This window comes from Eupeodes corollae, chromosome 1 (assembly GCF_945859685.1).
Source record: "Eupeodes corollae chromosome 1, idEupCoro1.1, whole genome shotgun sequence".
Taxonomy (NCBI): Eukaryota; Metazoa; Arthropoda; class Insecta; order Diptera; family Syrphidae; genus Eupeodes; species Eupeodes corollae.
The window spans coordinates 229680814-229704955 of NC_079147.1; the positions used below are offsets into that span (position 1 = coordinate 229680814).

General features: G+C 32.8%; 2 protein-coding genes across 4 annotated transcripts in view; one reads left to right on the plus strand and one right to left on the minus strand.

The window, feature by feature from the left end:
• The window catches only part of LOC129941840 (calbindin-32), a 54023-nt gene extending 30205 nt beyond the window's left edge, over nucleotides 1-23818 (minus strand). Inside the window, exons 1-3 of one of the 3 annotated variants that reach the window (XM_056050591.1) lie at nucleotides 23694-23818; nucleotides 11808-12076; nucleotides 10927-11012 (exon numbers count right to left, since the gene is read on the minus strand). In XM_056050591.1, the coding sequence (XP_055906566.1) occupies nucleotides 10927-11012; nucleotides 11808-11970 (249 nt within the window). In that variant the 5' untranslated portion in view covers nucleotides 11971-12076; nucleotides 23694-23818. Of the gene's footprint in view, nucleotides 1-10926; nucleotides 11013-11807; nucleotides 12077-17845; nucleotides 18133-23693 lie in introns of those variants that run through there. The other 2 variants (XM_056050590.1, XM_056050592.1) reach the window with 2 other exon arrangements.
• LOC129941828 (uncharacterized) lies at nucleotides 3344-9019 on the plus strand. The gene is made up of 2 exons (XM_056050578.1): nucleotides 3344-6160; nucleotides 6236-9019. Exons 1-2 carry the CDS (start codon nucleotides 3418-3420, stop codon nucleotides 8806-8808), a joined length of 5316 nt encoding a protein of 1771 aa, XP_055906553.1. The 5' UTR covers nucleotides 3344-3417; the 3' UTR covers nucleotides 8809-9019.
• Nucleotides 23819-24142: the final 324 nt, after the last annotated feature.

Genomic DNA, 24142 nt, shown 5'->3' on the forward strand with positions numbered 1-24142 from the left:
ATATAAGAAATGTTTGGAATAGGCATAGTTTCACCTTATGGACCCGACAATATGCCTTCAAAGTCGTGCGACTTAACGTTGCTTCATTATTTTCTGTAGGGATATGTGAAGTGAAGTTCAGCAATATTTTCCACGTGACTGGAGTGTTAAACTCCTTTGGAGGCAGTACAACAATGCAGCTTACACCAATCTTAAGGTAAAATATCACTTTTTTGGGAATTTTTTCGACGAGACTTCAACCTTATGTTTGACACACCTGCGGTGGATGCTTGTTCGGAGTGCATTATATTTAAGTCTCTTATTAAGTATTCATCAGGGAAAGAAAAAGTGTTGAAAGGTAAGGTAAGGAAAGGTAAGAAAGGAAAGGCTTTTCATGAATTGCTCCAAAAACGCTCTGAAGAAATCTTTAAGTTTTCATTTGACTGCCAACAAAATTTAGTTTTACTAAAAGCTCCTAAATAAGCTGCTTATTATTCAAGGCAGTACAATTTTATAATCTATGAAGGGACCTTAAAAAACAAAGAAAAATCCGACACTGTTAAAATTTATTCTTGGTCTGAAGATCAACGGTTTCAAGGATCGAACGAAATCGCATCAATTTTATTCTCCTGAATCTCGAAAGCTGTTCTAAAATTCAGCTGTTTTCCAATGGCTGGGATGCTGGCACAATGGCTTCTTGAGCTTTCGTCTCTAAATATACAATCCATCGAATTCGTTTTTCCAATCGTTGGCCTTTCGTACTTACCATCTGACAGAGTTTTCGTCGCATTGAAAAGGAAACTAAAGAAAATGGACACAATTATTTAGCCAGAAGTATCCAAAAATAATATTTGAAAAACATGGACAGGCTTGAGACATTTGTTGACCCAATTGCAAGCTGGTTTCAGAAAAAAAAAATTCCAACCGTTCGACTATATATTTGTGCTGACTGCCATCGCTAGAGCATTCCAAGCACCGAATAAGAAAGTTTATGCATTTTTCGTTGACTCTAAGTCTGCATATTTTCAAACCATCCAATAATGTTATCTGCGAAATACAAGATATTTGATGCTGTTATAAAAAGTTCTCTTGCTATGTTGCCCAGGTATGGGGAATCAACGAATACGAGGGGAGAAGTTTTTTGAAGAAACTTTTTAATTTACGCCTTCAAAATATTTACTAGATCGATTAAATTACAAGCAGACTACATTTTAAAGGTTTTATCCTATCATGATGACCGAATGGCACTTTATGTGATAAGAAACGAGGACTATTTTGATGTCGATATGGATAGTAGGGTAGAGTGAAAAAAAAGTTGTCTTTTTTTATATACATAGCCAGGATGGGTGCCATTTGGAATTTAAAAAACGGTCAAAAAGTTTCAGATCGATCAAAGAAGTTTTAGAGGGTTCACAAGTCACTTGAAAAATTATATTAAAAAATTGAAAAACCCTAAGGTTAATATGGAGTTTTTTGTAGATCAGCAGATTTTCTATTGTTTGTTTTTATTTTTTCAAGGGTATTTCTCCATGTAGTAGTCGTAATAATATTAAATAAGTATCACATACATTCATACAGTCAAACCCCTCTAAATGTAAGCCAATGTGAGAAAAACTTCTATCCGAAACAAAAGAAATACTTCGCTTTTAACCATTTTAACGGAATAAACGGTGCTACAAAATTCTGTAGAAATGATTTGTGTCAGAATCCAATTTATAGAGCATTTACTTGCTGTAAACATATCATGTATACAAATATAATAATAATCTATAGTTCCCCTGTTCGCAGCCTACTTAAAAAACGGTGGATAAAAAAAAAGAAGTTAAATTTTTTTTTGGGAAACAATAAATTCTATTTCTGTAATAAAATTTCATCGGAAATAAAAATAAATTTATCATAGAAACACAATAATATTTATTCTTGTCCTAATTTTTATAAAACAGGCTTAGGTTTAAAATCTCATATATTGCAAGTTAACATTTGATTCAGAACCTATATTGCAAAAATGTTTACTACAAGACACAAGTCAAAAGATTTAATTTTTGGTAACTCAGAACCATTAAAACAATTGTGCTTGACAACTTTTAAAGATATTATTAAACAGTATTTATACATTCTATTAGAACTAAGAACTACAAACAAAAAAGAACCAACCATTTCAGAGGTATCTGAAATATTAGCTCAAAACGTGGTTGAGGTATGGAAAAAAGCTTCCCTGCCTACTATTTCTCATTCGTCTGTTGTTAGAAAAACAAGTAGTGTTTTGCAAGACTTGGGCTTAATTTCTAAAGAAGACCAATCAAAAGTCATAGATCGTTCTAAAATAAGGCGTTCGAGATTTGGAATCAGACAAAAATTACAAACAAATGTTCTTTACAATCAATCTCAGCTTGAGGCCATTTATTTTGATGGTCGAAAAGATCGAACGAAAACTATTTCAAAGATTGGTGAAAACACATACCATACAATTTCTGTTGAAGAACATATTTCTCTTGACCAAGAACCTGGTTCACACTAAGTGGGACATCTTTCTCCTAGCGATGGAAAATCAATAACTATTTGCGAGTCCATACTAAGTTTTTTTGATTCGAAACAAATTTCATTAGTTAACCTTGTTGCCACAGGCTGTGACGGAACTGCTTCAAATACTGGTTCAAAGGGGTGTAATTAGATTGATCGAAGAAACACTAAAAAAGCCTTTGGAATGGAACATTTGCTTGCTTCATTGCAATGAGCTGCCACTCCGACATCTTTTACAAAATTTGGATGGTCAGACAACAGGTCCATATGGGTTTTCTGGGCTTATTGGCAAGAATTTAGAATGTTGTGAAAAGATGGATCTGAAAAACTTTGTTCCAATACCAGAAATAATATATCTTTTACCAGATAAATCTAATAGAAATGACCTTAGCTGTGACCAAAAATACCTACATAATATATGTCAAGCTGTAGCTACGGGAAATGTCCCAGTATCTTTACTGGCAAGAAACCCTGGAAAATTATCACATGCTCTTTGGCTGACTGTCGCAAACAGGATTATGAGGCTTTATATAGGAACTGAAAATCCATCCGATAATTTGGTAGTTTTAGTTAACTTTGTTGGTCGTGTTTATGCTCCAGTATGGTTTTTAATTAAAAATGTTTAAAAATCAACTAAGTTTAATGATACAATAATATCGTTTTCATCATAATTATACTGAACGCAGCCCATATATTACCAACTAAGAGATGATAAAATAAATTATGTATAACACATATAATTTCTTGTAAATGTCAAATTCAACTTAATAAAGATCTTCTTTAACAAAACGTGATCGGGTGAGGTTATCTCATCATTAGTATTCCTTATAAAAGACTTTAATTTTCAGATCGTAACCTTAACATACTGGTCCATCGAGCCCGGTTATAATCTTTTATTGGAATATTAATCAAGGTATAATGGCGTACAGCAAAGTTAATCAAATTCAACATTTGTTGGAGAAGCAAGGCGAGCTATACGAGTTGATCGTAGATTCTCTTTCTAAACTGAAGAACAGCGAAAAAATCACCAGTCAACGTATTGAATCCCGCATTAAAGCTCTTTCTAAGAACTGGGATGAATACAAAGATAACCACAATTCGTTGGGAACTCTGAAATCATCATTGAAAGCTGACCAGAAGACAGAATATGACGAGGAACCATACTTCAAAGAAAAGGCATACATGGAATGTGAAGAAAAATATCTAGATTCAATGGAGCAAATGATGATCTTGTTAGAAGAAATCATGCCGAAACCTTCCATTGATGGCGCAGCATTATCAGATGTCTCCATAGTTCGATCACCATGCTCGGCGTCCACATCACATGTTCGCTTGCCTATAATGAATCTTCCTATGTTTAGTGGAGAGTTCTTGGATTGGGCTCCATTCAAAGACGCCTTCACATCTCAGATAGGTGTCCATAAGTCTTTGACATGTGTTGAGAAATTACAATATTTAAAAACATGTCTCGCTGGTGGCAAAGCAGCTTCCCGTTTGCACACGATCCCTCTCACAGCAGCTAACTTTAAGGTTGCATGGAATGACCTTCTAGAACACTACGACAACAAGCGACTCTTAGTTGACTCAGCTTTAGATTTACTCTTTTCCGCCAAATCAGTCACTCAAGAAAGTGCAGAAGATCTTGATGGTTTACTGAACACAATAAATCAAGCAGTAGGTTCCTTAGAAGCTCTTGGTTCCGAAGTCCACCATTGGGATGAGATTCTAGTGTTTTTAGTTTCTCGTAAACTAGATTCTGCATCCATAAAAGAATGGGAAAAGCATTTAGGATCATCATCAGAAACCTCTTCTTGGAAAGAATTTAAATTATTTATACAAACTCGCATTCGTTCTCTACAGGCTTTTGAACGAGTTAATCCCAAACAGCAAGACACAAGAAAGTCAACAACAAGTAAAAATCAGTTTTCCAAAGCAAGATCACATCACGTTGCTATGCGCAGCTCTTCTCAATCGTGTTCTCTGTGCAACGGGAACCATTTTTTATCAGCTTGTACAAGTTATTTATCAAAAACCTTTGAAGAACGTCATCAGTTTGTCACACAAAAAAAACTCTGCTATAATTGTCTCGGTCCACACTCAATCAACAGCTGCTTTTCAAAGAAAAGGTGTAACATGTGCAGTGGTCGTCATCACACTTCTATTCACCCAGGAGGCAACAGATCTAATCATCAGTCAAACACCTCATCACAGAACATATCAGCGATTGAAACAGTATCAACTACACCATTTTTTACTGCTGCATCTGTTAACGCGACTTACATCTATAAATCTCCAACAAACGGAAGGCTTCTGGCAACAGCCTTAGTAAAAGTTAAATCGAACAGTGGAGAGCGCCACATGGTAAGAGCTTTTCTTGACCAAGGTTCTGAAATAAATTTAATTTCAGAAAAATTGACCCAAATTCTTGGATTATCACGTGCTCACACATCATTTAATATATCGGGTATAGGAGCAGAAGCATCATCCTCACACAAGGCAAATGGAAAGGTTACCTTGGATATTCAATCATGTGTTAATGAATACACGAGTGTTTTTGAAGCTTACATTTTACCCAAATTAACAAATTATCTTCCTTCCACAATGGTGGCTGTCAACAATTGGCCTCATCTCAAAGGCCTGCAACTTGCAGATCCTGAATACTATCAACCCGGCCAAATAGATCTCCTCCTGGGAGTAGAAGTGTACAGCCAAATAATACAGAATGGACTTCGAAAAGGACCAATGGAGACGCCAATTGCTCAACTTACAAGTTTAGGGTGGATTCTTTCTGGATCGACACCCTTAGCAGTACATACAGCATCGTTGGAAGCGGCGGCGGTGGCTTTTCATTGTCATATTGACTATGACCTCAATGACCTTGTGAAGCGATTTTGGATTCAAGAAGAAGTCTTTAGTTCACCTGAGAATCAACTAACTTCAGAAGAAAACCATTGCGAGGAGATTTTTAGGACTACCCATACTCGAAATTCAGAAGGAAGATATATTGTCAGGCTTCCATTTAAGTCACAACCCACATCCTTTGGAGACTCAAGAACGCCAGCACTGAACATGATTTATAGGATGCAAAAACGTTTCACCAACAACTCATCGTTCTATGAAGACTACTCAGACTTTATCTACGAATATGAAAACTTGGGCCACATGCGCCGAGCATCTGAGCCTCCAAAATCAGCTAATCGAGTGTTTTATTTACCACATCATGGTGTTGTTCGTGAAATGAGTGCAACAACTAAGCTCAGAGTTGTTTTTAACGGATCTTTTAAGCCGCCACAAGGCTATTCACTTAACGAATTTCTTCACGAAGGCCCTAAGCTTCATGTTGATCTTCCTGATGTCTTAACACGGTGGCGAATACATAAATTTGCATTCTCATCAGACGTCACAAAAATGTTTAGACAAATTCAAGTTCATCCTGACGATTGGGATTTTCAAAGAATTTTATGGCTTGAAGGTTCGGCTGTAGTTGAATTTTTGTTGACAACGGTTACTTACGGGACGAGTCCAGCTCCTTACCTCGCCAACAGAGTTCTCCGTCAACTTGCATCAGACGAAGGCCATCTTTATCCTGAAGCTAAGACAGTTATCGAGCAAAATACTTATGTTGACGATGTCTACAGTGGAGCGTCTTCTATCACGGAGGGTAAGCAAAAAATTAATCAAATAATAATAATAAATCTTTTCAAGGCAGGTTGTTTTCCACTTCAAAAATGGGCAGCCAGCCACGAAAGTCTATTAGAAGATGTGCCTATCCAAGAACGTGCTTCGTGTTCATCTTCACATTCTATTAAGGATGGTCCTGTACATCGTACATTAGGGCTCAACTGGCAACCTGTCCATGATCGATTCATTTTCATTTCTGAAGAAATAAGTGAACCCACCGTATATACGAAAAGAAATGTTTTGTCTCGTATTGCAAAATTATTCGACCCCCTAGGGTGGCTATCTCCAGTGGTTGTTCGAGGCAAAATATTTATGCAGGAGCTGTGGGGAGCAAACTTAAGCTGGGATGAAGCTTTACCTCTTAACCTTGAGCTGCGATGGAAAGCTTATATTCATGAGCTTGAAGATTTACATTTGATCAGTGTACCTAGGTGGCTTGGATTAACTCCTTCATGTTTATCTGTTGAGATTCATGGCTTTGCTGACGCTTCTCATGCAGCACTTGGTTCAGTTATCTATCTTCGTGTGTCAAGAGCCATAGACGACATTCAAATTACAATTTTGGCATCCAAGACCAAGGTGGCTCCAATTCAAAAATCAAGTAAATCTGGTATTCGTTCGAGAACTGTTCGTATTACAACTCCACGCCTGGAGTTAGCCGCAGCGTTGCTTCTTACACGCCATGTTCAACATATGAAAAAGGTTTTAGGTATCGACATATCAGCTATACATCTTTGGACGGATTCTAGTACAGCCTTATTTTGGATTCAAGGTCAACCCAACAAGTGGAAAGATTTCGTACGCAACCGTGTCTCTCAAATACAGGATAAGCTTCCTGAGGCAAATTGGCATCATCTGCCAGGTGAGGACAACCCAGCTGATTTTGCGTCAAGGGGCCTATCACCGCGCAAGTTATCTGAGAAATCAATTTGGTGGTTTGGACCTAGTTGGCTGAAACTTAGTGCAAGCAATTGGCCATCACTCTGTCTCAACTTAGACGAAAATGAAGATCTGGAGGAACGTCAGCAATTAGTAGCCTTTACTAAAGCGAAGACAAGAGATACTACTTGGGATCTTTTAAGTAAGTATTCCTCTTTGATGAGACTCTTGCGAATAACAGCCTGGTGCAGGCGCTTCATTTATATTCGAAAAAATATTCAAGAAAAGAAAAAAGCCAAGGCTGATTTAACATATATACCAACAATCATCAAATTCAGTAGTTGGCTCAAACCCGAGGAACTAGATGCAGCAAAGACGTTTTGGATTGGATGTGTGCAGTTAGAAAGTTTTTCATCAGAAATCAGCAGTTTATCTCGTTTACAGTCCATTCATCAGAGCAGTTCTATATTTCGCCTCACTCCATTCATAGACTCACATGGTATACTTCGAATTGGCGGGCGGCTTCGCAACGCCCAAATAGATATGGATACAAAGCATCCAATTATTCTCCCTCGTGAATCTAAATTAACAACGCTAATACTAAACTACACGCATAAGTCAACACTTCACGGTGGAGTTCAATTAATGCTGGCCACTCTAAGAAGGAATTATTGGATCATCGGAGGTCGTCATGCTGTTCGCAGTTTCGTCAATCGCTGTGTAGTTTGCACAAGGTATAGAGCTACAACTCCTACGCAACTCATGGGCCAGCTTCCTATCAACCGAACAATTCCATCACGTCCATTTTTACATTCGGGCGTAGATTACGCCGGCCCATTCACATTAAAAACCTGGAGAGGACGAGGTGCCAAAAACTACAAGGGGTATCTGGTGGTCTTTGTATGCTTCTCTACATCTGCTGTCCATCTTGAACTTGCCACTGATTACTCTACAGAAGGATTTATTGCAGCTTTCAAGCGCTTCACTGGTCGAAGAGGTATTTGTTCCACACTGAGAAGTGACTGTGGAACTAACTTTGTTGGTGCTGATGCGGAGCTGCGTAAGTTGTTTAATTCTGCTTCTAATAATGTAAAATCTTTAGTAGATACACTCGCCAATGATGGTACAAAATGGTCGTTCAACCCCCCGTCAGCGCCCCACTTTGGGGGCAAATGGGAAGCAGCTGTTAAGTCAGCCAAGTTCCACATCAAGCGAGTTATTGGGGATACCGTTCTTACCTATGAGGAATTTTCGACTTTCCTGACCCAAGTGGAAGATGTTTTGAACTCCCGTCCCATCTGCCCTCTTTCTGATGATCCAAACGACCTTGAGGCACTTACCCCAGGCCACTTCATCGTGGGAGACGCTTTAAGAACAGTTCCTGAACCATCATTAATGCAGCTACCTACATCAAGACTTTCTCGTTATCAACAGCTACGACAAATGCTAGAAAAGTTTTGGCAGAGATGGTCCAGCGAATATCTTCAAAGGTGGCAGGACATTGGAAAGTGGCATCAAAAATACAAAAACATCAAAGAAGGAGCTCTTGTACTTGTTGTGGATGAGCGATTACCTCCAAGTAAGTGGCCTCTAGCACGAGTTATTTCAACACATCCTGGAGCTGACGGACTCGTTAGAGTCGTCACGGTGAAGACACAATCAACAACACTTAAGCGCCCCATTGTTAAACTTTGTTTGCTGCCGGTTATCAATGACGACAATGAAGCAGATATTTCAACGCTCAAATGAGACGTCGAAGCGGGCGGAATGTTTAAAAATCAACTAAGTTTAATGATACAATAATATCGTTTTCATCATAATTATACTGAACGCAGCCCATATATTACCAACTAAGAGATGATAAAATAAATTATGTATAACACATATAATTTCTTGTAAATGTCAAATTCAACTTAATAAAGTTCTTCTTTAACAAAACGTGATCGGGTGAGGTTATCTCATCATTAGTATTCCTTATAAAAGACTTTAATTTTCAGATCGTAACCTTAACATACATCCTTCTTGCAAAGATGGCTCATATCACTTATGGAAAATGATTTCCGACTCGAGAGTAGCGATTCGTGAGTTAGCGCTCAGGCGATTGATGAAACCACGATCAGAAGAAAATAAAATGGAATTTCGGAAGTTTTCAGTTCCTAAAATAAACTTTAAGGCCAATGATTATTTGGATTTAATCAACTGGCAGGAAGTTAAAGTTACTGAACCACCTGTCACCAAATTCCTTACCGATGACATTATTTCCAGTTTTATTAACTGCGGAGACTTTCAAAACATAACTTATAACGTAACAGAAGATTCAGCTGAAGTTTTTGGATACAAAAACAGTGATGGGCTTATAAGAGCTAGAATAGCTTCAAGAAAGCAATGCCTAAGTTTAATACAAAAAAGAGTTTCGCTATAGAAACACCAAATGAGTAAAAAAGCACTCAAATGGTTGGATGGTTGGATTGGGTGTTGGGCGGAACTCAAAAGCAGCTACCTCCACGTGATGAGTTCTGGTTGGTTTTGAAAAAAACTAGCTAAACGCTGCACAATTATTAATTTTTGCTTTATATTATACTTCCAACAAGCATATGCATTTTCAAGAGCGTTGTGAACCCTCAAGACATTTTTTGATCGGACTAAGATTTGTTGTGCTCTTTTTTGATGACTAATGGCACCCGTTCCTGGTATGCACAAGAAAAAAAATGAAGTTTCGCTCCACCCTAATGGATAGCTCTGGGAAACGCGGGTGGAGAAACAATATCGCTGAATCCATCAAATTTGAATAATGCTAAAGAGGTTTTCTGCAAGATCATACAAAGCGATGAAAATTTGGAACGCTATGCTCAAATGGAGAAAATCACAAAGCAGGATTCTTTACTCACAGCTGATTAGTCAAATATCGTTAATATTTAAAACAAGATGTGAAGTCCAAAGCTTAAACGAATCACCATACAACGGCAGTTTTAATCAGTTTTGAACGCTATGTGATTTGAAAGCAAAAGAAGATTGTTACCACTTCATGAGTATATGTCCCGTTTTTTGTGCCTACAGAAATGCAACCTTTGGAAAAAAATCTCTGACGGCGCAAGAAACAGTAAAAGTGTTAAACAATTTTGAATGGAAAGCAACCGAATTTGTTTGAATCTATTTACATATTTTTAGTTTTTGTTTATCATTTATACCCACAAAAATTATTCATTTTATTTTGATTTGTTAACCGAGCTGACGGCAATGCCATAGCTGCAAAATTCATAAAAATTTGTAAACAATGTACCAAGAGCAAAATAAAAAAATAAATGAAAAAATGAATGATAAACTTTACAAAAATGTAATTTTTGCTTTAAATACAAAATTCATCTTTGTTTTATTCCATTTCAAAAATATATACCTCCAAAAAAACATCCTTTATTTAAACATTTCAACTGTCTAAAAATACCTCTCAGATGTTTTTCTTTTCATTAAAAATTTAGACAAACAAAACAGAATCAAAAATTAAAATAAAACATATTTAAAGACGTGCTTACACTTAATACAATCATTTTGACGCTTTTTGTTTTTTTTTTTTTTTGCTCACACTTGATTTTTTTTTCATTTCCTTTTTAATTTGTTTCAAAGCAGTCAAAAGCTGTACACATTCCACCAGTTCCTTTACGTTTTATTCGTTATTAGGAACAATAGGTATACATTTTTACATTCTAAGAATTCATGAATGGCTTTCCGTACACGCGCACTCAAATACTAAATAATTTGTATTCGGTGCTCCAATGTTAAAATTTCTTTATTTTCGAAAAGCATTCATACTCTGTTTCGACTAGAAAATACACTCTTTCGTAGAACCGTTTTATAAAAATAAATACTCACTTCAGGATTAACATCAGTTGCATTTGCACTTGACACAAATTCCTTCAAGAATCCGTCCAATTCGGTTCCTTCGATGTAACCATTTCCTTAAAATAAAAATATTTAAATGATAAATTAAACTTTTATTATTGAAACTTTAAACATTTAAATATTAAAAGGAATTTCTAAACTTAAGTCTGATAAATTCAATTGATTTAAATTTCGTTATTTCGAGGCGCTTCAAGTGCTTTAAAATTGATTACTTTGTCTGTTTCCAACCATCATCGTTTGAGATAACCCTGATAAGAGTTTCAAATTACCCAAAATCGATTGATATGCTTCGAGTCTAACTCCTATTTTTGTATTTAATCAAATCCTCAAGGTTAAAATGCCAGGTTATGACACCATTTAAATTAAATACAATAAGTTAGGTTAAGTTAAGCGTTTCCTTTTATACCACTATAGTCAATAACGCCCCACACATGGACATATAATAAATGTGAAAAAAATTTAAATTTTAAGTAAAATTATTTATATACATAAATTCAAAGAATTAGCATAAATATTGATGTATGTACATTGTACATAAGCAAGTGACGACAGCTTCTGACTCAGATAATTTTATTTGGAAAAGGCAATGTTCAGTCTTGCTAATACACAATGTAGATTAGCTAAGGGATTAAGTGGGTGTTATTATCTGAGTCTGTAGGGAATAAAAGGGTTGGACATTCTTACCCAAAATAAATTATTTCATAATACACTTTTTGAGGCATTGTTATTTGTGGTGAGCAATGTTTAAAAAAAAAGGTTTTAAAAAAATTGGACAATATTTAAAGTAACATTCGTTTCTTAAAATGTATTAAATGATTTTTTAAATATTGTAAGAGAAATATTATGCTTACCGTCTTTATCATAGTGACTCCAAACGTCCATAAATTGGTTGGCAGAAAGCTTTTTTAATTCACGCGATTCTGGATCCCTGTATTGACGCATGAAATTTTGCGCTCTTTCGATTTGTAAACGTTTTGCAGCGGCAGCTGCCTTTGCTGGTGCTGATGCGTCCATTGTTTCTCGGGGAGTGTTGGTAAAGTTTAGGTATTCTCAATCTATATGTGTATATGAAAGCTATCGATAATTTCTGCAGTCTGGTTCTTAAATCTCACAGTTGTTACTGAAAAGAAAGAACACAGCTCTTCTAATCAGGAGGATGACATAAGAATTAATATTTTATAAAAAATTCTAAGACATTGACTTTTTTATTTAACACTTATGAGGGTAGTACATTCCAACTAAAGAGTATTTTCGAAAAACTTGATCTTGAAATAATGCCAAAAGAACCAAGAGGCTGGGATGCAAACTAAAATGAAATCCCAATCTTCTTGTTCTTTAAAACTCAGATGGTATATTTTCTTATAAGCCAAATTATTTAAAGAACTCTTTAAAGTATATACACAATTGGTAATTAAAGTTTGACCTGTTTGCTTTAAATATATTCAAGACATCAAATCAATTTAGTAGTTTTTACTTTTAAAAAATTGTCAGTTATTATAAAAACAACTATTTGTCGTTATTTACCCCAAGTCAATACAATTGTTAGTACTAAGGATATTCGAGTAAAAAAATGTTTCATAAACAGCCCTGTTCTGCTTTTCATCGGGGGGAATTTTTCTTGAATTTTCACTAATCACTATTCTGCTATTCATTCAAAGTGAATCTGTGTAAGTCGGTAAAGTCGGTAATACTGCGCTTATTCTTCTATTCACGTGAATGCTTTTATTCTATACAATTCAGATCAGCATTAGATGTCTGGTTTGTTAATTGTTGTTAGCAAAATGTGAGTAAAAACTAATTTATTGCTTAATTTAGAATATTTCTTTTATAAATAAAAGATTATTAACATTTTTAGGAAAAGAACGACACAAAAGGAACAATTTGCAACAATAATTTCTGTAATGAAATTAAATACAGATATTGCAAAAAATAATGCAAAACGACAACTCGAAGACCTCCGAGCATTTTGGAATAGCTAAGAGACAGGCTCAACCTCCTAGGACCACTAATGAAAGACGTGGCTGAGTTTTTTTTACTTTCTAACATTTCTCTGAAAGTCTCTGTTTAAGCATTCTCTTATTCCTTTGTTTACAGTTGGAATAAAAAAGTCCAATACTGTCCATTTCCAAAAATTACACAAATTAAACAATTGGATTGAATAAACTTACAGGCCTATTCTGCTATTCATCGGGGGGGAATTCTACCTACTTGAATTTTCACTAACCATTATTCTGCTATTCATTCGAAGTAAATCTGTGTATGTCCGTAACGTCGGTAATACTGCGCGGTATTATTCTATTCACGTGAAAGCATTTATTCTATACAATTCAGATCCGCATATGAAATGCAACGGATTTTTCATTTGATGTCTAATTTATTGTTAAATTTAGAATATTTGTTTTATAAATAAAAGATTATTAACATTATTAAATAAAAGATTATTAACATTTTTAGGGGAAGAACAACACTTTTTAACATTTTTCCGAAGCTCTGTGTGTGAGGATTCTCTTATTCCTCTGCTTGCAATTGGAATAAAAAGTCCAATACTGCCAGATGTGCATTTCCAAAAATTACACAAATTATTCTGTTTAGGCGGATTGATTAAACATAATTTTTGTATAAATCAAAACAATTTATCAAACATTCTCAAGATTGTCACATGAACAGCTGTTTACGTAAATGTAGTGGTTAGGATAATGCAGTTCACCCGATGGAAAGAAGGATGGAAAGGCAGTGTGAAAGGGAATCGAACGGGTGAATCGAGTATACGATCCACGTGAATATAATAATACTTGTATTCACACATTTTTAAAAACAACCAACATTTTGTCAAATGAACCAATTGCATTCTACCCCTTAAACAAATAACCGTAATGCTTCTAGGAATGTTCATCATTTTAATCTTGACATATTCTTTTTTAAACCGCACATCTAGAATGTTGAATTCTTTTCCCAACCCTGTTTTCCGCTTAAATTTTGGTATTCAGAACTTTAAGACCAATGTGAACCGGTATCTTTTTTTAAATCATTCCCTATTTCCCAAAAGATTTCATCGTATTTAAATTTAAACATTGAAAAGGTTCTAAGTAATAACCCCTTGAGTCTGTTAATTATAAAAAAGTGATGTAAGAACCTGGATAAGCCTACCATTTGGTAAATGAACTGTTGGTTAAAATTCTCCAAGGATTGTGATGGACACAATTATCCCAAATTGTTCTGCTAGACTTAACCAAACGTCATTTTGACTTTTATTTACAAGAATTTTACGTTTATTAATGAAAATACACAAACCATCATTTGTTCCGTACAGTTCTTAATTGAGTTAATGATTAAAAACGATATTTTCTTAGAATTAAATTATTAATTATTTTTTTTTGCTTATTTTTGGAATCTTTGAATGTAAACTATTTAAAATTTTGTACGATTTTATGAACAACGAAATTATTTGTATGCGTGCAAAGAAATGTTTAACCAACACCTGATTAAACTTTTGTTTAAATTTATCATTTTACACAAGTTGTAAACTTACCAAGTTGCGTGAATGATATTATTAACTTGTAAAATGCTTATTTATATTTATTAAAGAAGAGGATATGACATTTCGTAAAAAACAAACCAAACAAACTTAAATCTCAAGAATGAATCTAAATATTCAGCCTTATCACAGGCCCTGTCGTAATAGATTCGTAGTATTAGAAAAAAAAGTATCATTACTCCCGTCGTACTAAAAAAATTTACTACGTAATTCGGAGTTCGTGAAAAGTGGTATCACCAGCCCCGAATGAATAGGAAGTTTGGCAGTTTTGTCTACGAACAGTTATTTTGATCGGAGTTCAATTGAAAACGAAAAAAAAGAGGCTGTGATGCGACCCACACTGATAACTTCCCATCTCGTCTATCGATTTGTCTTGCTTAAAAGTTTGTTGGGGTTCGTGGTGGGTTAAAGAAGTTGTCAGTTAAATTATTTTTAAAAATTTTAAAATGACCAAAAATATTTTTCATATAAAGAAATAGTTTAGTTTGAAAATCTAGTTTTGTTAAATAGATTTTTAGTCGAAATCAAATGTTTACCAATTTTAGTAGCATTTCTTAAATTTTCACAAGTTGGATGAATGAAATTAATTTGAGAGATATAAAGAACCGAACATCAAATTTTACCAAATTTGCGTAATATTTTTTGGATTTTTATAAAAAAAAAAATAATGAATATCGAAAGCAATATTTTCTGTGAAAGTTTGAAGACAATATTTTTAATTTTTAAAAAGCTCTTTGAGTCGAAAGTAAATTTTTACCATGTTTTAGTATTGTTTTTTATTTTAGGTTTTTATTTTTTGTGAAAAAACTGTCAATTCGATTTTGCTTAAAAATTTTATTCTAATGTCGAAAATAATATTTCTTATAAGTTAAAATTAGTTGGAAGCCATAATCTCAAATTTTTTAAAGGATATTTGAGTCGAAAATCAATTTTTACCAACTTTAGTTAATTTTTTTTTAGATTTTTAATTTTTTGTAAGAAACACTGTCAATTTGATTTTTCTCAACATTTTTCAGAATGTTGAAAACAATATTTTATATAAGATAAAAAATGTTTGAAGCCAATATCTCAAAGTTTTAAAAAGATATTTGTGTCGTAAATCAGTTTTTACCAACTTTGAGTAATGTTTTTTTTTTTGGTTTTTATTGTTTATAAGAAAACTGTCAATCAGATTTTTTTCAAAATTTATCTAAATGTTGAAAACAATATTTCTTGGAAGATAAAATAAGTTTAAAGCCAATATCTCAAAGTTTGGAAAAGATATTTGAGTCGAAAATCGATTTTTACCACCTTTTATACATTTTTTTTCGGTTTTGAATTTCTTGTAAAAAAACAATTTTCTCAAAATTTTACTTAATGTTTAAAACAATATTTTTTATAAGTTAATATTAGTAAGAAGCTATTATCGCAAAGCTTTGAAAAGATATTTGAGTCAAAATTTAGTTTTTACCAACTTTGAGTAATGTTTTTTTTTTATAGGTTTTATTTTTTATAAAAACATTTTTCTTCGTTGCACAACATTTTTTGAAGATGAAATCATATTTTAGTCTTAAAATTTTTGAGGTGACAATTTTTTTTCTGTTTTTTTGAGTTAATATTCACCTTGCGAAGATAAATTAAATAAATTTAAAATATATGAAAAAGAATCATGTAAGTTTTACTGTTGTTTTAATGTCAAAGTGTTTACCTATATTTTTTATTTATTTTTTAAGGGCAAATAAAGTTATCACAAATAAAATTCACTTCCAAAGGCTTCATGAAATGCTTGAAGAAAAACCTAAATTGCCCAAGGACTTTCGAAAATCCGTAAGGATTAAGTGAATTCCCTTTGGGAAGCAGTAAAAACAGAGTTAAATAGCCTAGGCCCACCTTTTAAGGACACCTCTAGCTGGAGAAAAGTAAATTGAATAAATCAATCTAAACTTTTTTATATTTTAATTCAATTCTCAGCTGATTTTGACACTCCGAAATTAGTATTTCTGTGGGGCAATGCTTTTTTGATTTCGTTCGGGGCTTATGATGTAAATGTATTCGTATTCGTAGCGTAACCAAATTTTCGGCAACTCGCTACGAGGGACTCTATGATAGGGGTGATTAATTGCTTACATAGGTCAGAAACTCGGAAGTTATGGATTTACCAAAAATTCGAAAGATTTAAATAGTAATTTTGTCATTACAACTTAAGTAAAATGTTACGTAATAGTAAAATGTAAAATCGTTTAAGATTAGGTTCTTATGCAAGCTTAGTAAATTACCGCTAATAGTTTTTGAGGTATGGATAGCAAAATATATTCTGAACGTAACTTCTACATCTCCGGAAAATCTTTTTTTTTATTTCAAATTAATTTTACAAACATTCGGGAAGTAATTAGAAAGTATATGGGTCCTGATTCTGTTTTGCCCGGGCCACTTCCAGCTACAAGCCACAGCCCTACTTTGAAACGTCTGTCGTGAAAAGACAACATTTTCTATTCAATACATCCCACTGATTAAAATAACTCCCAACAAGATGTCAATAATAGAAAATAGACCTTAATTTAATTAGTAAACATTCCATCATAAATGTAAAGTACAAAGTAATCAGATTTATAGATAGGCCAATCAAATTTCGAATTCAAAAACTTACCTGCTAAAGTGTTTGCTTGCTGATGGAATCTTCCTTTATATATTACATTATTAATTTAATTGAAAAGTGTGTAAACTAGGATACATATATTTTTTCCAAAAACCACTAAAAAATGACAATTTTAGGGACTCTTAGCACAGACATTTGAACCAAAATCAAAAGAATGAGTACGGGGAAACTATATATTGTGTTAATTATTTGTTTAAAAAATATCTTTGGTTTATTTTGTATTTAATAATAAAATAAATTACAACTGAGTACGTAGTCAAGATATTTTGTGCATTTTACTTTCAAAAACAATTTTATGATTAACATTTATTTAGATACCTACCTATTTATTAATGTATAATTCAATCAATTTTGTTTGTGAATACCTCCTTGAAGTTTTATTTTATTTTTAAATAATATATACCTACCCCTAGCCTAGGATACTGCAGACGCTTATATTAACTTTTATTTTTTAAATCAAAATACTTGGAAATTTTTCAAAATTTTCCTTAAGACAAAATATGAACGTTCGTTTTTATATTTTGTTTATACATAATCAAACCCCAAGAAACAATTTTGGAATTTCATCTGTGAAGAAAATGAAACCCTGAGAAACCTTGACAAGGATAAAATGGTCCTTGAAAAATGAATTAAGCTTTCATTGGAAACTCAAGATATTTCATTGAAAAAAAACATTTAAATTATTTAAAAGAAAACCAAAAAAAAAACACTATAATCACCTTTTTTGTTGGAAGGAACAGTTTTTAACTTTTGCACACAATGTTATTATTTTAAGGTAGCACAAGAAATCGATTTTTTATCTGCTGACGAAGGAATGATTCTAAAGCCAACCCTGAATAGACTGTCAATTTATTCATTTAGATTGTTGCTTTCAGGGTTGAATACTTGAATGAGTTGAACAAAATTTTGGTGAAAAAATCCAAAAGTTCTTCTCTTTTTTCGGGTAATTCGAAGAATTTTTGTTTTTCGTAATGTATCTGCATTGCAATGCATCAACTTAAATCCCCACACTGTGGTAAATTTGGTCTACATAATGTATATATATTTTAAGAACTTGTTGATTGGAATGTAGCTTTGAGTTGTAGGTGGTAGAGATGTAATTGGAACTTGTAAGAAACATTTCCTATGAGACAAAAAGCAGGCGTAGTAATGCGTAAAATGTTTTCATTTGAGCTTTTTCTCACCAGAAAAATAAAAGAGAACATTTAAGTATTACACCTTGCATTTAGGGAATTTGTCTCATCCTTGAATTTTTAGGGAATAACTCATTTCACCATGCATAAGGACTTATGCATGATTCATGGTCCTTGAAGGAAAAACAAAAAATTCATGTAATCATTTAAAATATGTTTTATTTGCCTTTGTAAAAGGCTTGAAATGCAGTTAAAATTCGCTGACAACAAATTTTATTGAGTTTTTATCAATTTCAATTGAATTGCTTTTCTCATAAGTTATTCTTTATTGACTCGGATTTGTTATTTTTGTGTGAAAAGCATTATTTATAACTTTTTGGGAGATTCGAAAGTGGGTGGCATACGCCCTTTTCTGGGAAAGTGTTTACCTGAGAGAAGAGTCGCTGTTGATATATAGAGAAAGCATAATAGCTTTGAAAGTTCAAAAGTTACTTTCGCCATCTCTTGGAACTGTGAAAAAGTACCAATAGGATAACATTGCGAAAGTTAAAAGGATTTCATTTTAATCATAACGGTTTTGTAGTTTTGAATTCAGGTTTCATTGCAAGTTGTGATTGAATTGTTATTACATAAGTACGATCAATGGGCAGGTTTAGCCGACATAAGAGACTTTTTCAAAGTAAAGCAAGTTTCTAGTATTCGATTGGCCAGCTTCCAAGAAATTGTTACCAAATTAAGGCAACTTTATTGAAAGTTGACTAGGAAGTTAGTCAAGAAAATCTCCCTAACTATCGAGACAAGAGGGGTCGCAAAAGCTTTATTAAGAAAAATAATAATTAAAGGAAATATTCATTCGTTTCAAATAAACAAAAAATAAAAAGAGGCTGGGATGCGACCCACACTGATAACTTCCCATACCGTCGGTCGATTTGTCTTGCTTAAAAGTTTGTCTATATGTACTCGTATCAATTTTAACCAAACTTGCGTACTATTTTTGTAGATTTTATTTTTTTATGAAAAAACGGACTGTTGGATTTTTATATAAAAATTACTGAATATTGAAAACAATATTTTCTGTAAAATAAAATAAGTTTGAAGCCAATAGTTTTAATTCTTGAAAAGCTATTTGAGCCGAAAGTAAATTTTTACCAAGTTTTAGTATTGTTTTTTTAGAGTTTTATTTTTTGTAAAAAAACTGTCAATTCCAATTTTTTAAAAATTTTACCAAATGTTGAAAACAATATTTCTTATAAGATAAAATTAGTTTGAAGCCAATATTTAAAATTTTTGAAAAGATATTTTAGTCGAAAATCAATTTTTACCAACTTTTATACATTTTTTTTTAGGTTTTTATTTTTTTTGTAAAAAAAACTGTAAATTCGATTTTTCTCAAAATTTGTCCTACTGTTGAAAACAATATTTCTTATAAGAAAAATGCTATTATCTCAAAGTTTTAAAAAGATATTTGAGTCGAAAATAATTTTTTACCAACTTTTGTTAATTTTTTTTCGGTTTTTATTTTTTTGTAAAAAAACTGTCAATTCGAATTTTTTCAAAATTTGACTGAATGTTCAAAACAAGATTTTTTGAAAGATAAAAGTAAATTAAAACCAATATCTCAGAGTTTTGAAAAGATATTTGAGTCGAAAATCAATTTTTACCAACTTTTATACATTCTTTTTTAGGTTTTTATTTTTTGTAAAAAAACTGTCAATTAGATTTTTCTCAAAATTTTATCAGATGTCAAAAACATTATTCGTCGTTGCACAAATTTGTTTTAGAGATGAAATCATATTTCAGTCTTCAAATTTTGGAGGTTACAATTTTTTTTTAGTTTTTTTGATTTATAAAAAAACCGTTATATTTATTTTTTTTCAAAAAATATACCTGTTTTGTATCACGTTACAATATATTATATAAAATTTAGTTCAAGTCTCTAGCGTTTTTGGTTCGTAAGATATTTAGGGTTAACCAAAATTTTCACCTTTTTTTTAAACTGCTATGGTAAAAAAACCACCCACGCAATTTTCTTGAGAGCCCTTTCTGCATCTTTCTGCCTTATTATCTGTATAACAAAATTTATTTGAAATCGATATTTCTTCTGGTTCTTGAGCTATGGACGACGAAAAAAACGTCGTGAACGTACGGACGTACGGACTTACGAACACACGCACGCACAGACATCTTTCTAAACAATCTTTTATTTCGACTCTAGGGACCTTGAAACGTCGAGAAATGTCAAAATTTTCAATTTGACAAATCGTTCCCATTACAATAACTTCCTATGGGAAGGTAATAAAATTTGGGTAAAGCCTAGTACGCAACTGAAGTGAAATGAATTTTTTCGGCGGTCTCCAAGTACAGAGCAAAATGAAAACGAAAACCAAAGCGGAAAAATGTTTGTGGAGAGTTCTGTCAGCTGTCAAAAACAATTGCTGCTGTAAACAAAAGTAAAAAAATGTATTTTAGTTCGCATCTATTAAATTATTTAAATGAATTTTCAAAATAATAATTAAGACGAAGACGATTTAATGTTAATAACAATAATCACCTCTGCATCTGTTTTTTTATCGATGATAACGAAAAGAAAGAAAAACTTCCGTGTTAGCCCATATCTGCAGAACAGGCAGATAGAAGGTCGTTTTGCTACAGATGTAAGTTTTTATAATTTTTGAAAATAACTTTAAAACAAGAACCTATTATAATTTATAGTTTAATGACATGGAAGCAAACGAAAATTTCCATATGCCACCAAATATATTTCGAGAACTATTCTAATTGGTTGAACCAAAGCTGCGTGCGGTGCGAAATACAAGACCAGAAGATGAAATAACTCCATTAGAGACAATCTGCAGATGTTATTGAGTAAATAATTTCTTTTAATTATAACTACACAATAAAGTCATACTAATAATTTTCTTCTAGATATCTAGAAAGTGGTTGTATTTTAAGGCATGGCATGTCTCATAAGTCTACCGAATTAGCAAGCAACATTTTGGTAAGATTTTGGATGTCGTTTGCATTGCTCTATGCGAGGTCTTGGCTGGTTACATACCGAATTTGAATGCTTTGCAGTTTGTAGAAATTGCAGACCAGTTTAACATTCAGTGGAACTTGCCAAACTGCATAGGAGCCTTGCAATAAAAAAAATAAAACGAAAAGAGTGGAGAATTGTACTAAGAAATCTAGTCCAGAAATCCACTAAAATGACACATTTCGTCGTTCAGCAGCGTACTGAAAAACGAAAAGCACAGCGATGTTTTTCGTCGTGTCATTTTTGTATGGTTTCGCATCAGCAGCGTACTAGGCTTTAAGAGAGATTTAGTTTACGGAACTTTCATGGCAAATTTTTAATTGAGTCAGGAATATGCGAAAATAAATAAGGTCATTATAATAGGAGCAAATCAAATAAATGAAAATAAAATGCAAGTAAATATTTGTATTTTATGTCTTTAAGCTTTCATAATATCAAAAATTCTATCTTTTAAGGATTTATAAAGAGATCCAAGTAGACCAGAGAAATCTCACTCCAGGCCAATTTCATTCCATGAATTAGCGCTTCCTTGTCATCGTATTGCTTCCCTCCCTCTTGTACCTTACGTGTTAGCTAGCCCAATACATTTTCAATTATGTTAGGGTCCTAGGAATGTGGTGGCCAAGGCAGCAAGTGGAAATTTTAGTTCGCAATACAAGATTTTATCTCTTGGGCTGTGTGTATGGAATCGTTTTCCTGCTGAAAAATAAATGGAATTGGTCCAATACGTTAGCTAATATTGGAGAATACTCATTCCAGCAAGGTTTTGTATGTTTTCCTAGTAATTTGGTATCTTAGACTACCAAGTCTATAGAGCCATACAATAAAATTAGGCCCAGACGATAACTTCTTTGCTTAGTGACAGTTTAAAAATCATTTGGCGAATCTAGGTTAATTTTTTTCGTCAGAAAAAAATAAGCTTCCACCAATCATTTGCAGACATTCCACTTTGCACATATTAGATCATGTGATCTTTCACGAAACACAAGCGTTACTTCTTCCTTGCGTCATTAAGTGGTAGTTTTTCTTAAGCTTTAGGTGATTTAAGTGTTAAACATGGCGAATCCTGCATTTAACAGTGAATAAGCTGGCCTGAACATAAGCTATCTCCCTAGTTTTAGATGCCGATAAAGCTGAATGCGACGCTATTTTAAGGATACTTATAGTTTCTCGAAGTCTTAAGGCATATGAAGTGTTTTTTTATAATTTTTCGAGTAAGGTGATGGTTTTTCAAGTAATTACTAACACAACGTTCACTTCGATTTTTTGTTCGGGCTATAGCAAAGCAAAGCATTGAAGACCTTTAGAGACATAAACCTACGAGTATATTCTTGCCCCTTCCTCCACTGTCAAACATTTTTAGTTGCCCATTTCTGTTAAAACTCAATCAAGAACAATTATTTATAAATTGTACCGTTTCTTTCGAAAAAAAAAAATGTATACGCTTCACAAAACAACGTTGATTGCCCGATTGACTCCACTTATATTCGCATGTTTTTGACTCATTTAACAATTGTTCCTCAAGCTAAATCAAATTTTATATTTTGCTGTTAACAAAATAGTCAACCATAGTTGTTTTTTTTTATCCATCATGTAATGGGAGAAATATCTATTTCAGTTCTCGAGAATGCCTGCTTCTAACCTTCTGACCAGCAGTGTACTTTACATGCTTAGAACTTAGCTTTCATATAATATGTAGGTATTTTAATTAAGTTTGTTTTCTGATTGGATCAAAAATGTGTTTATCAAATGCCTTCAATCGTATTCACATATTTTCAAATGTTCATTTCGTTAAGCAAATATTATCTTTTAAATTAAATACCTACCTACGTCATTTTAATATTCAATCATTTAAAAATAATATTTACAACACTCATTTATATTGAGTATAAAAATTAACAAGTTCTATGGGAAAACCCTAATAAACAAAATACTAAATGAAAAGGCGAAACATTATGAGAACAAATTATATAATGATATGTTTATGAAAATTTTGAAATTGCACTACAAGGTTAACATTTAATTTTTCCCCTTTTTAAAAATTGAATCAACCGAATTATATCTTATGTAAACACAATTACTGATGCTACACAACCATAGATGGCACTGCAAAAAAATTTAGGCCGAGACAACATTTAACCACTGCAAGACGGCTATCAAATTCCAATGGGTGTTCAATCAACACCCTTTTTTTGCCTTTAACTTTTATAAATGTTTTATTTAAATCAATACTTTTATTTTATTTTATTATTAGTACGAAAACATTATATTGGTAACCACATAAAATTTGTAATGTAAATAACCCTTGATTATATTTGGTCAATGAAAGAAATAGAGTTTACTTGATAACGAGATGAGATATGTTGTTTATTTATTCACATAAATTTGTTGCAAACTTACCAGTAAATTTGAATTTTAGTTGCAGATTGAAATGTGCGAATGTACGCGCTGACAAAGAGACAATTTGATTTCAACGGACTTTAGCGATTGATTTTTATATATGTTTAAAGACACTGAATGATTTTTAAAGCCGCCGTTTCGTCTACACACTTAAAAGAGAACATTTTTTCTTCGCACATTATCTTTGTATAAATAACGATACACTTAAAGCCATAAAGTTATCAAAAAGGTTTTAAAAAGCTATTGCCTTATCTTTGTTTTTACTTGCTTGTCAATATACTTGCATTACAACCAAAATCAATATAGAAAAAGATATCAAACCTTGGTAGTCGCTTTGTTTTGCCTACAAGATAGCCAAACAGCTGGTTTTGGAGTGGATCTATGTATGTGTAAGAACACATCTTTGTATATAAAACTTATAGAACGAGTACTATCATCGTGGATTTTTA